Source organism: Panthera uncia, chromosome B1 (assembly GCF_023721935.1).
Source record: "Panthera uncia isolate 11264 chromosome B1, Puncia_PCG_1.0, whole genome shotgun sequence".
Classification (NCBI taxonomy): Eukaryota; Metazoa; Chordata; class Mammalia; order Carnivora; family Felidae; genus Panthera; species Panthera uncia.
In genome coordinates, this window is record NC_064811.1 from 30,842,019 (window position 1) to 30,855,380 (window position 13,362).

General features: G+C 46.2%; 1 protein-coding gene and 1 long non-coding RNA gene across 6 annotated transcripts in view; one reads left to right on the forward strand and one right to left on the reverse strand.

The window, feature by feature from the left end:
- The window catches only part of LOC125922704 (uncharacterized), a 61,111-nt gene extending 53,433 nt beyond the window's left edge, over positions 1–7,678 (reverse strand). Inside the window, exon 1 of the long non-coding RNA XR_007457751.1 lies at positions 7,534–7,678. This is a non-coding gene — a long non-coding RNA (uncharacterized LOC125922704). The remainder of the gene's footprint in view (positions 1–7,533) is intronic.
- Positions 1–13,362, forward strand: part of TBC1D1 (TBC1 domain family member 1) — a 224,381-nt gene that overhangs the window by 65,251 nt on the left and 145,768 nt on the right. Inside the window, exon 1 of one of the 5 annotated variants that reach the window (XM_049630428.1) lies at positions 7,739–8,028. The exons of the other annotated variants lie outside the window; for them this stretch is intronic. Coding sequence (XP_049486385.1) covers positions 7,999–8,028 — 30 coding nt within the window. The 5' untranslated portion in view covers positions 7,739–7,998. Of the gene's footprint in view, positions 1–7,738; positions 8,029–13,362 lie in introns of those variants that run through there. 5 annotated transcript variants of the gene reach the window in all.

The following is a 13,362-nucleotide window of genomic DNA, read 5'->3' on the forward strand; positions in this document are numbered from 1 at the left end:
GTCTCTGGCCAGCGAGAATTGTACGAATTTACCAGAGAAACTTGGAATCATTCACAGTGTGCCTTAGAGTTAAGGTAACAAATGGAGCACAGTCATGCTGCTAGACTTAGCAACTCATGAAAAGGGAGAAGCAAATATTGAGAATTGGGGAGGCCCACTCATTCTGGAATTAGTTTTGGCTAACAATCTCCACTTTGATCTCAACTGTTTGTCCTGTCTATAAACTCAGTCATGAACTTGAGACCTCCAGCCCATCATTTGTTTTATTTTTGCATTTGTACCATATACTATGTTAGGGTTCTCCAGAGAGACAGAACCAATAGGATATAGGTATATGTAAGAGGAGATTTATTACAGGAATTGGGTCATATGGTTACGGAGGCCAACAAGTTCCACCATCTGCTGTCGGCAAAGCTGGAGAACCAGGAAGGCTGGTGGAGTGGGTGTGAGTTTGGGGGCTGATAGTATAAGTCCTGGTCTGAAGGAGAAGATGCAAGAACCAGAGCACTGATGCCCATAGGCAAGAGAAGAGGAATGTCTCAGCTCAAGTAGAGAGCACCAATTCGCCCTTCCTCAGCTTTTTGTCCTATTCCTGCCCTCCACAATTGGATGATACCAACCCGATGTGCTGTGCGTGAGAGCTCTCTTCTTTAGTCAGTCTACCTATTCAAATGCTAATCTCTTCCAGAGACGCCTTCACAGATATATCCAGAAATAACCTTTACCAGCCAACTGAGCATCCCTTAGCCCTTTTAAGTGGACACATAAAATTAATCACATCATTAACCAACAGCAATCCCTGCTGGCACTACTCTTCCTACTACTGCTACTACTACTATAGCTAATGTTTCTTGAGCACCTACTATATGCAAGGATTCAGGCGGAAATGCTTCATTTGCATCTCATTTAATCCTAAAACTAGCCCTCTTCGCCTGGCTGGCTCAGTCAGTACAGCATGAGACTCTTGATCCAGGGGTAGTAAGTTCAAGCCCCACGTTGGGTGTAGAGATTACTTTAAAAAAAAAAGATCCTAAAACTAGCCCTCTACAGCGTGGGCTCCATTAATATAAAGCTTCATGGAATTAACTTACCTGAAGTCATTTAACCATTGTCACATAGGATTTAAAAAATTGCAACAGAATTCACATACCATGAAATTTAAGTTTTTTAGTATATTTAGTATAGTGAATATACTAAAAATTCCAAAATATTTTCATCATCCCAAAGAGAAACCCTATACTCATTAGCAATCACTCCCCATTTTTCCCTCCTTCCAATTCCTGGAAACCAGGAATCTACTTTCTGCCTCTATGGATTTGCCTATTCTGGATATATATTATCAATGGAATCATACAATATGTTCTCTTTTGTGTCTGGCTTCTTTCACTTAGCGTAATGTTTTCAAGGTCCATTTACACCTAGCATGTATCAGCACGCTACTTTTTACGACAAAATGATACCCGTTGTGTGGGATACTACATTTTGTTTCTCCATTCATCAGTTGATGGACTCTTGGGTTGTTTCTATTTTATAGAGCTGTTATGAATACTAGTACTGTGAACATTCATGAGCAAGTTTTTTCATGGCATATGTTTTCAGTTCATGCAGAGGGATTTTGTTGCATGATTTTTTTGGACTTGATAGTACCCTCAGCAAATATTTTTTTTGGAAACAAAGTTTTATGCCAGACAGGGATAACTGCACACCTCCAAACTAAAATTTACTAAAAATTCTTTTTACAATGTGAGCTCTGTTTTCTGCCTTATCTTAGTAAGGCTTGATTTCCAGAGATAAGCACCAATTTTTTATGCTTTTGTCCAGCTGATCCTTCTTCCTAGAAAGCCCACTCCCTCATCACCATCTGTGAAAGTTGTAAAGTCTTGGGGCACCTGGCTGGCTCAGTCAGTAGAACATGTGGCTCTTGATTCTGGGTCATGACTTCGAACCCCTCATTGAGTGTAGAGATTACTTAAAAAAAGAAAAAAAAATGTCCTGTCACCTTCCAGCCAGGAAGCTCGTGCTTCCTTTGCAGCCTTAAGTTACCTTTCGTTTTTTTTCTGGGAACTCCGTGGAGCTTTACCTGGGCCTCTCCCATGGTGTTCCCTTTCCAATCTTACCAGCCACCCTGTATCTCCCTTGAGGTCAAGATTCAGGCCTTGTCACATTTCTATTCCTTGCCAAGACTTGTGTTGCTTTACACAATAGGTGATGAATATGCTAGAACTGAATCACTCCCTGATTAGCTGCCGTGATATTGTGATTTATAATAAGAAACATACATTTGATGTCGGTCCCCTTTCCTGGCACAGAGCTCCTAAAACCTTTGGAATTTCCTGTGAAGAGAGCAATGAAGGTGTCCTTTTGTTATGTTAATCAAGAGACTTTTGGAAGCCCCTTGGTCACCTAAGAAAGGAGACTGGTTGCCAGGGAATCAACCACAGGATTAGAGAGTAGGGACATTCAGTCCTACCCCCTGACCTCTGGGGGGGGGGGGGGGGGGGGAGAGGGGCTGAAGTTTGAGTTTCATCACTAGTGGCCAATGATTTAATTGATCATGCTTCGGTAATGAGGCCTGCATTAAAAATCCAAATGACAGGGTTCGGAGAGCTTCTGAGTTTGGTGAACACTTAGAGATGGCAGGACACTGGCACTTTCCGAGAGTGTGCAAGTGCACTTTCTTCACACTTTGCCCTAGGCCTCTCTGACGTCTGGCTGTTCCTGAGTTACAGCCTTTTATAATAAACCAGTTATCTAGTAAGTAAAATGTTCTGAGTTCTGTGAGCCGCCCTAACATAGGACTTGAACTCGAGGAGGGGGATGGGAGAACCTGTGGCCGGCTGGTCAGAAGCCCAGGTGACAACTTGGCCTTGTGATTGCCTTATGGGAAGTGTGTGTGGGGGCTGCAGTCTTGTGGGACTGAGCCCTTAACTTCAGGTTGATGGTGTCAGAATCGAGTTGAATTGTAGGGTACCCAGCTGGTGTCAGAGAATTGCTTGATGGTGTGTGTGGGCGGGGGGGGGGGGGAACCCATATTGTCATTGGTATCAGGATCATAGTTGCCGAGTGGTTCTGATTCACTTGAAACCAAGTTGAGTTTCCTCCTATTACGGCTGCCCTATTTTTAGCCAGGTCTTATGGGGGAGGAAGGGTCGTCAGAGTGAGGTCAGGCTTTTGTAGGCTCCCCCCTTTCTGCCTCCACCTCTGAGCTGGTGGAGCACAGCCGAGGAGGTTCATCTCCTCTGGAATTCTCAGAGGAGACTCTGCGGTCCTTGCCTCTTGCTTCTCCTCAAAGGAAGTACATGGCAGAAGAGTGGGAGCAGTGTTGGGGTTATTTCGGAGGGTTCCGGTCAGACTTAAAAGGGAAGCAACTCTACCAGTTTCTGGGTCTCCCCCCCACCATCTCTTTTCAAGTCCTCCTGTAATGTCTCAGGAAAACTGAGATTAAATCATCCTTTTAAAGTTACTTAGAGGGGCACCTGGGTGACTCAGGTGGTTGAACGTCTGACCTCTGCTCAGGTCACAATCTCGCAGTTTTTGAGTTTGAGCCCCCATGTTGGGCTCCTAGCTCGCTGCTGTCAGCGTGGAGCCTGCTTCAGATCCTCTGTCTACTCCCCCCCCCCCCCCCAGCGCTTCCCCCGCTTGTGTTCACTCTGTCTCCTTCAAAAATAAATATTAAAAAAAAAAGTTACTTAGCAGTCTTGAAAAAAAAATAGGGGTGCTGGATGGCTCAGGCAGTTAAGTGTTCAACTTGTCATTTTGGCTCAGGTCATGATCTGGGGGTTTGTGGGATCAAGCCCTAAGTGGGGCTCTGTGCTAAAAGCACAGAACCTGCTTGGGATTCTCTCTCTGCCCTTCCCCTTCCTGCACTGTCTCTCAAAATATATACAATAAACATTAAAGAAAAAAAAAGCAGTCTTGAATTTTCTATAAATCATTTGTTTAGATCTCAGAAGTCCTATTTAGATATATATTTTTTAAAATTGTTATTTATTCAATTCATTCATGCAAGTAATCTCTACACCCTACGTGGGACACACATGTTCTTCCAAGCTTTCAGCAAAATTAAAGGTCAACACCAGTATTGACCTCTGGCTGAATTCATTTGGGTGACCCATTTTTGCTGGGCTGGGTGGAGTTGTTAATAATTGGGTGTCCCTTCTCCAAGATGCCACAGCTCATTCAGTCCTAATTGTCTCACACCTGGCTTTCTTCACACATTTATGTGACCTGCCTGCCCTTTGACATCTCTGAGGATCTGACCCTACCCCCAATTTATCTGCCCTTCTTCCCCCCCACCCCGGGCACCACAGGTAACTGTGATAGATAGGGCTGGGAATCATCAGCACCTTTGAGTAATGATTCGTCTGTCATAGGGGTTCTCAATTCTGACGGAGAGACAATCACCAGGGAGCTGTTAAAAATAACCAATGCCTGGGAGCACCCTGGGGGTTTAGTCGGTTAAGCTTCAGAGCTCAGGTCATGATCTCATGGTTTGTGAGTTCGAGCCCAGCATTGCCCTCTCTGCTGTCAGCACAGATCCGGCTTTGGGTCCTCTGTCCTCCTCTCTCTGCCCCTCCCCTGCTCTTTCTCTCAAAAATAAACATTAAAAAAAACAACAACAACAAAAAACCAGTGCCTGGGATATCTATAGTCCTTCCCTGTGGGAATATACAGTTTCTTGGGGGGAAGGATACTTTTTTTTCAGATGGTGGTGTTTTAATGAAAATTGTTTTATTTGAATGTGGAACCAGTAGCTTGTCTGATGTTAATGGTTTCCCTTTTGTGAAATTCCAAATTATAATAGAATTTTTTCTTGCAGTGTGACTGGCAAGCTCCATGCTGGCAGTGAATTAAAATAAGACCTTTCTCCTCTGTTTCTTAAACTATATGCAGAGCTCTGCATTTTACGGTCTATCAAGTCTATTCAATGGAAAGGCCCTTATGTTCCCATATTCCCATGAAATGAGTGATTTTGCCCAGTCCAGGATCAGGCAGAGATCTGGGGCAGAGGGAGACCTCTGTGTGTCTAAAGGATATATAAGCTTTAGGCAAGTCCAAACCAGGTTCTGAGAAGCCTCCACCCAGAAGTGCATATTTGGAGAACTGGATCCAGGTTGAAACAATGAGGACTTGATGTCCCTTTTTTCACCTGCCAGCACACTTTCCCATTGTAAGTGTTACATCCAGGATTTGGTCTGACTTTTTCTTTTTTTGCAAGAAGTGTATGATTTTATCTCCTAAATTTAATCTAATTTCTTTTAGATCTCCTGCCCAATTTGCAGAAAATTTATCTTGGTCAGAAGTAACTCAGGTTTCTTTCATCAATTTCAGGTTCCTTTCGTCCTTTCAACCCTAGAGTTGCTTCTAAATTCTGGGGTATTTTTATAGAGCTCAGTCTGGAGATGGGAGTGATGGAGTATGGTGATGACTGTCATGGGCCCAGCTTGTCCCACCTGGTCCTCAGCTGCCCATCCAGTCCCATCAAACTGTGTTGCTGCCTAGGAATCTTCCAGGTCTCTCTCTACCTGACCTAGTGCATACCATTCCCAGGACACCAGACAATTTTAGCTGTTCTCTCTAGGGGCTGTTGGCCAGAAACCCATTTTAAGCCTCACGTCAATGACTCTCACATACTAGTGCATCCCAAACTTGAACGTGCACACTAGACATATGGAATCAAGGTAAAATCAAAGTTCTGACTCCGTAGGTCTGGATTAGGGCAGGGCCTGAGATTCTGCATGTCTAACAACTTGCCAGATGGTGTCTAGGCTGCTGGTTCTTTGAGTAGCAAGGCTGTGGAGGACAGAAGGGCTCTTGGTGTAATGGACTTGTCAGACTCAATCTCTTCTATTTGGAGGAAGTGATTTTATAACAGGGAAGGATTTGGTTAAATGGCTGCCAATGCACGCCCTTTTTCTAGCTTTTCATTTTCTTCTTTTTTTAGTAATCTCTACACCCAATGTGGGGCTTTAACTCATGACCCTGAGATTAAGAGCAGCATGCTCTTCCAGCTGAGCCAGCCAGGTGCCCTAGCTCCTAATTTCTTAGAGAATAATAATCACTGTTTAAAAGAATGAAGGAACAGCAGTTCCTTAAGATGCTCTTAGGACCTTTTTTACCCAGGTAGGCTCTGTTAGAATGCTGTCACTCTTGGCTTTCCCCATGCACTCTATCTGGAAGGAGAAACAAGAGGATGACATGTCCCTCACCCCCATGATCCTCTCTTCTTGGCAGTCATACCCGTGTGTAATACCCGTTGTCTTGTGTGTGGACTAATTTCCTTGCATTTAATGAAGAAAATACAGCAGAAGTTGTGGGCTGTCACTTCCGAGATCAGTTTCTAAAACAACTGATTTCCTTCTTGGACACATGCTGTTTCTCAGATCATTTGTACTTGGGGGGATGCGAACTGACATTTTATGAGCAGCCCTATGGGGAGGACCACATGATGCAGCAAGAAACCCAAGCCCTTGGGGCACCTGGGTGGCTCAGTCGGTTGAGTGTCTGACTTTGGCTCAGGTCATAAGCCGGTTCACCAGTTCAAGCCCTATGTCAGGCTCTGTGCTGGCAGCTCAGAGCCTGGAGCCTGCTTCAGATGCTGTGTCTCCCTCTCTCCCTGCCCCACCTCTGCTCACACTGTCTCTCTCTCTCAAAATAAATAAACATTAAAAAAAAAAAAAAAAGAAAGAAAGAAAGAAAAGAAACCGAAGGCCTGAGTCCAACAGCCTGTATGGAACAAACTATGGGAGTGAGCTTGAAAGTGGATCCTTCAGTCCCACTCCAGTTTTGGGATGGCCTCTGCCCCAGCTAACGGCTTGAACTCAACAAGAGAGACCTGAGCCAGAGCACCCAGCTAAGATGCTCTGGATTTCTGACCCCCAGAAACCGGTGTTTTAAGCTTCTCAGTTTGGGGATAATTTGTTACACAGCAATGGATAATATACCCACCTGACTCAGATTCCAGACGTTTGGAGACTGTCCAAACTGTTTGAATAAAATGTTCTATTGGCCTATCATGAAAATAATGCACAATATGACAAAAGGAAAGAGAAGCACAGTTCTCGGTCTGGGGTTGCTATTTGGCCTGATTCACACAGTGAGTGCCTCAACATGACTTACATTTACACGCTGGCTACTAGACCTTTGCACTTTTTCTTTTTTTCTTCCAATGTGGAACTCTGGGGTGTCTTGAGTTAGAAACTCAGCTTTAACCTTTGTAGCTATAAACTGACTACACTGTCTTATCGTCTTGCCTTGGGAGAGAAGAAAACCGGTGAAGTCACCATTTCTCACGTGGCTGAAACCTGCCGGCTGGCAGGAGCTTCGTTTCCTACCCCCACCCCCGAGTCTCAATAGCTTAGTTTCCTGACTCCAAGAAAACCACCTTTGATTATATAAAGGTATTAGGGGCTAGGGAAACACTAGTCCTTTTGTTACCCGCCATCTCGAGCGCTTAGAAAGAAACGCTGTGGGGGTGGGGGCAACCCCGGTTAAGTTGGGCGGGCTTTCTCAACTCTGGGGCTTGTATCCAACCTGAGCGAGAGGACTTCCCGGTTCTCCGAAAGTTGTGCGAAAGGGACGTCCGAGGCGTGTGGGTTTCCTCCTCCCGGAGCTGCGCAGCCGGGGACAGCCGCGAGGTGCGCGACCCCCGCGCGTCCCAACTTCCCGCCGCGAGCCCAGCGTGGGGGGTGGGGTGGGGGTGGGCGGGGTCGGCCGCGCTCCGTCCCCTCCCCCTCCGTCCCCTCCCCTTCCCCGCGCTCTCCCCACCCACTTCCCTTTCTCGGCCGCCCGGGCAGCCCTGCGGGCGCGACCTCTCCGAGCTGTGACGAGCGGGGAGGAGCCCGCCGCCGCCGCCGCCGCCGCCGCCGCCGCCGCCGCCGCCGGAGCCATGCCCGCGCCCCGCCGCGCCCTGAGCCCGCCCCCGGCTGTCCGCCGTCCCACGGGCCGGCGGCGGGAGTGAGCGGGAGCGACGGGCGAGGAGCCGCCTCCCGGCCCGCGATGTCACCATTGTTCAGCTGGGTGGCCAAGGTAGGCGGCGTCGGGGCAGCGTCGGGCCGGCGCCCGTTACCGTAGCGGACGGCTCTGGGAGCCGGCGTCCCGGCTGGCGCGGTTCTGGGGACGTTTGTAACCGTCGAGCCGCGGGGGGTCCGGAGCGCGGGAGGAGCGCCTGCGGCGGGGGGTGGGGGGGTCTGACCGTGCCGAGACCGCCGGCGGCGGGGGACGCCCCGCTGACTGGGGACAGCGACCGGAGAGTGGCGGGCGCGGCTGGGGTCGTTTCCCCGGCGGTTCTCATTCATTAGTTGGCCTAACGGGCTAGGTGGCGTCACGCCCATTTGACGGGTGGGGAGAGCGAGGCTCGGCGCCGGACCCAGGTGTCCGCACCTGGCGGCCGGCTGCCTCTCTTCCCCCGCAGCTCACCACGCGCCGCGGATTCTCCGCCGGGTGTTTCCCCCGCGGCGGGAGCTTGGGTGGCATCCTTCTTGCCACCGGCTTGTGCTTTTTTGCCTGGGTTAGGGCGCCGAGGATGCCGAAAAGCTGGACTTGGTGCACACGGAGGGTGTCTGTCCTTTGTTTTAAACTCCCTGTTTCAGAGGGTTCGGTGGTCTGAGTTTTGAATGCAAAATGTTTACCTTCTATTTCCATAAAGTTTTATTTTCAGAACATTAGCGCCTTCAGAATAACTGAGCGTTGCAAACCCCTGCCAATTTCACTATCGCTGAAACGAAGGGATGGGAGTAGATTTCTAGAGTTCCCACCAGTTTGCGAACATAGAATTATTTTAATACCCTGGCGGAATACCAGCCGTTTAGGTGTTTTTGAGTGATGGATCCCTCTCAGCTTCTAAAAGGCCGGCAGGACAACTGGGCACCTTTCTCACACTCCGGGGATTCCTCTTTGCCCTTAGCAGGGCTCACTCTTGGAGTTTGACAGGTTGAGTAATAAACTCTCACTGAGAGAATCTGTTAGCCATGATGTGACCCTTTACAAATAATAATTAGGTGGTTGTTATATCTTCTAGTTATGTAGTGCTTTTAGAGTGCTGGTTTTATAAATAAATACCTGTTTGTGAGCCACATAAGGCTTGGCCTGTCATTTAAGTGGTAATAAAATGGAGACACAGAAACCAGATTAGTTATTAGGCACTGTATCCTATCTTCTCATTCTCACCAGAATTTTCACTTCCTGAAACACAGCTGTGATAAAATGAAATGACTTTCAACAAAGTTTTGAGCCCTTGTGGTTTTGTGGTGAATAAAAAGAATGATAAAGTCCAGATTTTTTGGTTTGAAGTGATACCTTATTGGCTTTTATAAATAATGCTAAATTTAAAAAAATGTTACGTAGTTTAAAAAGTAATTCAGGGTGTGTTGTCTGATTATATTTTACTTATTTTAGGTTGAGGATTCGAGTCCACCTTTTATACTGTTCGACTTTGTACCACAAGGCCAAAGGGAGACAAACCAAAAAAACAAAAAACAAAACAAAAACTTAGTATATATTTTTTTACTCCAAAATTGGTAAGAAGTAAATCTAAAACAACAACAACAAAAAACAAAAAGAAAAACCTATCAACAACCTTATTCCTGGTACTGTTTTATAGTTTTGTTTACTTTTCCAAAACATTTAATAAAGATGCTTTTCACTATAGGAGTGAGGTGGACTTTTGTTCACGTTGACCTATGAGATGATAGTGAAAACACCAGACTAAAGCTTTACTTAAAACATTAAGGACTTTTACAAGGATTGTCAGCTTTCTCCAACTGGCAGTACTTTTGAAAAGGTGATGTAAATGAACTGTATATTGTAACTTCCTGTAAATTCTGAATCGTGTTATTCCAGAGTTATTTAAACTACAGAACAACAGCAAAACTATAAAATGTTTTTGGAGCAAATTTATCAGTTGTCAGCAGAAAGTGTAGCTATTTTATGTTTCATGTCTTCTACATGGTGTACTCTCATAAATTGCATCCTGAAATTGATTCGTATAGACGATATGTTGTGAGTTTTTAGAATGTGAAACTATCTGAAATCATTTCTTGGGGTTATAGATCGTAAGAGTGAGTTTCTTTGGAACCTCTTTGGTTTACTGTTAAGAGATAAGGCATTAACACAGTTGGCATTATAAACCAGGGAATGTTTTAAAAGCAGAAACAAGAGCTGCAAATAAGACAATGTGTATAATATCAGAGTACATTTATATTTGATTTTAGAATGACTCTTCAAGAACACACAGCTGACTATGAACACACACTTCACACAAACACATCTAATGTAATTGCACATCTAATTACTTTTCTGTCTTGACCATTGCAGACTGTGTCTTGATACCTGGTAGGGAAAGAGAAGGGGAGTAGACATCACTTGATGCAGGTGGATACCTGAACGGGAGTTTGTTTTTCTTGGGTGCTGCATTAATATTGTATGAATATTGAATATGTGGAGTGAGCAGTTTCATGGTATAGGAATACAGCCCAAACAGGGAAGAATTTTATGTTAAGGAAGGAAAAATTAAGACATACTTTCTGTTAAATTGGACATGACACGGAGCAGGGGTGCAGGTGTGCATTGTATTACCAGTGGGGCAGGTTTTAGAGAGGTGTGGTTTCTTGATTAGTCTTTCATTGGGGCACAAGAGTTTTTATGTAGATTACAAAGAAAACCTAATTTCTCAAGAATTGTGATGTTTATACTAAACCCACAGATGTCCTCAACAACCTGGCAGTTTTGAGTGTTTCTGCTCACTGCTTCTGTGTCTCCCATGCAGCAGCTAGCGAAAACTGCAGAACTGTCGGGTAATTTTCTGAATTTATCTGAATTTGCACCTGCCTGTAAAGGTAATGGCTAAGATTATTGCTAGTGTCTCGAAGTAGTGGGTTTTAAATGTATGTGTTACTCTGTCAGATAACATGGAAAATGGGACCTAAATATATCCGGATTTGCTGTGTTCTCAAATTCATATATGCAGTTTCATATAGTTCATGCCTTGTGTTATTTCCCAGTGCTCATTATGCAGGGGATGTTTATTGGGTACCTTCTGTGTACCAGGTACTGTTCATACCCTGGAGGAGTGAGTTCAGTTTGCACAATAGGTTTATCCTTTTTATTTTTAATCTTTTTTTTTTTTTTAAAGTTTATTGATGCTGAGAGAGAGAGAGCATATACAGAGAGAGAGAGGAGGAGAGAGACAGAGAGAATCTCAAGCAGGCTCCGCACTGTCAGTGCAGAGCCCAGCACGGGGCTGGAACTCATGAATGATGAGATCATGACCTGAGCTGAAACAAAGTGTCAGACATTTAACTGACTGAGCCACCCAGGTGACCATAAGTTTATCCTTTAAAAAGTGTGCACACTGGGGTTGCCTGGCTGGCTCAGCGGGTAGAGCATGTGACTACTGATCTTAGGGTTGTGAGTTCGAGCTCCACGTTGGGTATGGACATTACTTTAAAATAAAATCTCAAAAAAAAAAAAAAAGTGTGCACGCTGAAACTCTGTAAGCCAGATATTTAAAAATACATTAGGTAAGGAATCCTTTTGTAAAATAGTCACTAATTAATATTTTATGTGAAACCAGGTTTTCCATATTTTGGCCTTGCTGAAAACCTAGGGGTGTGCCTATTATTCATTCAGCAAGTCATTTAACAAATGTGTTCAACACAGATATTTATTGAACACGTAGTATGTGCCAGGTACTGATTGAGGAGTTGAGGGTTTAGCAATGACTGAGGCAGACCAGGCTCCTGTTTTCATGGAGCTCGAATAAGAGGTGGGAGAGGCTGCAGAGCAGCAAGCACATAAAACAAGGCCATTCCAGATGGTGCTAAGTGCTGGGGAGAAAAGTAAGCAACGAGGTCTGGTAGAGAGTGACTAGGGGCTGGGGTGGCAAGGAGGTAGCAGTTCATCTGGGGAGTGAGGGTGCTCAGCACATTCCAGGCAGAGGGGACAGCAGGTACCAAGCCTGGGGGTGGCCCAGGTGGGCTCGTTAAAGCAGTGGGAAGAAGGCAGGAGTGACTGGAATGCAGCGAGCTGGGGCCCAGTGGGAGAGCGGTAACCAGGCCTGGGCCCTTTAGGGCTCTGTAAGCACAGAATGGGGTTTGGATCTGCATTTAAGCGCAGTGGGAAGCATTTAGGGGGCGTCAACCAGAGGGGTGACATAGGCTAAGGTATGCTTCAGGCAGAAGCAGAGGGTGGCCATAGTGGTAGCTTCTGTAGTAGGGAAAGGACGCCTGTGGATACCTAATTGTTCTTTATCTTCTGAACTGAGCTTGTTCGTCTGATCTTGGAGCAAATGATGAGAAACTCCTTGCTTCTGTGTGGAATGCAGCTTGTCCTTGGTTAGCTGCGGCTTACCATGGCTTTGAGGCCCACTTGTGTCCCGATGCGGGCCTTGCTTGTTTACCTTTGTGGTTTCCTGCAGCCCGGCCCAGCCCACCTTGGGTGCCTCTGACCAGTCAGGCTTGCCTGTTCACTGGCACAGGGTGGCCTTCCTGTAAGGAAGCCACTGGCTGTGAGTGGGCAGGTCTGCTTTCTCGGGTACAGTCGGCTCGGTGTTGGCTTGTCCTAGGTTAATGTGATGGATTCTTTAAAACTATAAAATGTTTTTCCTTCGGTAGGCTTCTATTACGTTTAATTAGTGGATGTTTGAGTTTAATAAAGAGGGAAGACCTCCTTGTCAGAGTCAGACCATTCCTTGAATTTGAAACATTTGCTGCCTCTGCTAAGTGAAGCTGATGTCGTCGCCCCAACCAAGGCTTCGGCCGGGCTCCTGTGGGGCTCGTTTGTCTGCTGGGGGCAGGAGCCCCTCTTTGGGAGCTCTGGTTGTTCACAGTGACAGTACCTTGGGCACAGGTTGGTTTTATTAAAAGGGAATGGAGAAAAGCAGGAATAGAATCCCGCCTCATCCACAGCAGAATAGTGAGCCCAGAGTGGATCTCATAATGACAGAAAAGCAGGTTTTTTTCCCCCGCTAAACAAATTCGCTAAACTGATCTTAACCAGTGTATGTCTCTGCCTTGGTCTTCCATTTCTGACTCTCTAAACCCTTCGCATCTTTCACCCCCTCCCTGAAACATCTGTGATTGTTCATTCATTCCTTGGATGACTATATTAAAGGGGAGGTGAATATATAGAAAAAAATAGCCCCTAAGGCATTTCCTCTGCCTCATAGTAGCTCCTCTTGGTAGAGGAGGGTAGACCACTAGCTATGGTGGTGCGGGACTGGGGTGGGGGGCGGCTGTAGGGAGTGGCTGCTGCTCCGGCCTGAAGCTGGCGGAGGAGTTCTGGGGTTGGAGGGGGGCGCACGCCCTGCCAAGTGGCCGGAGCAGCAGACACGGAGCCCTGGAGCCACAGTGGAGGAACCTCAGC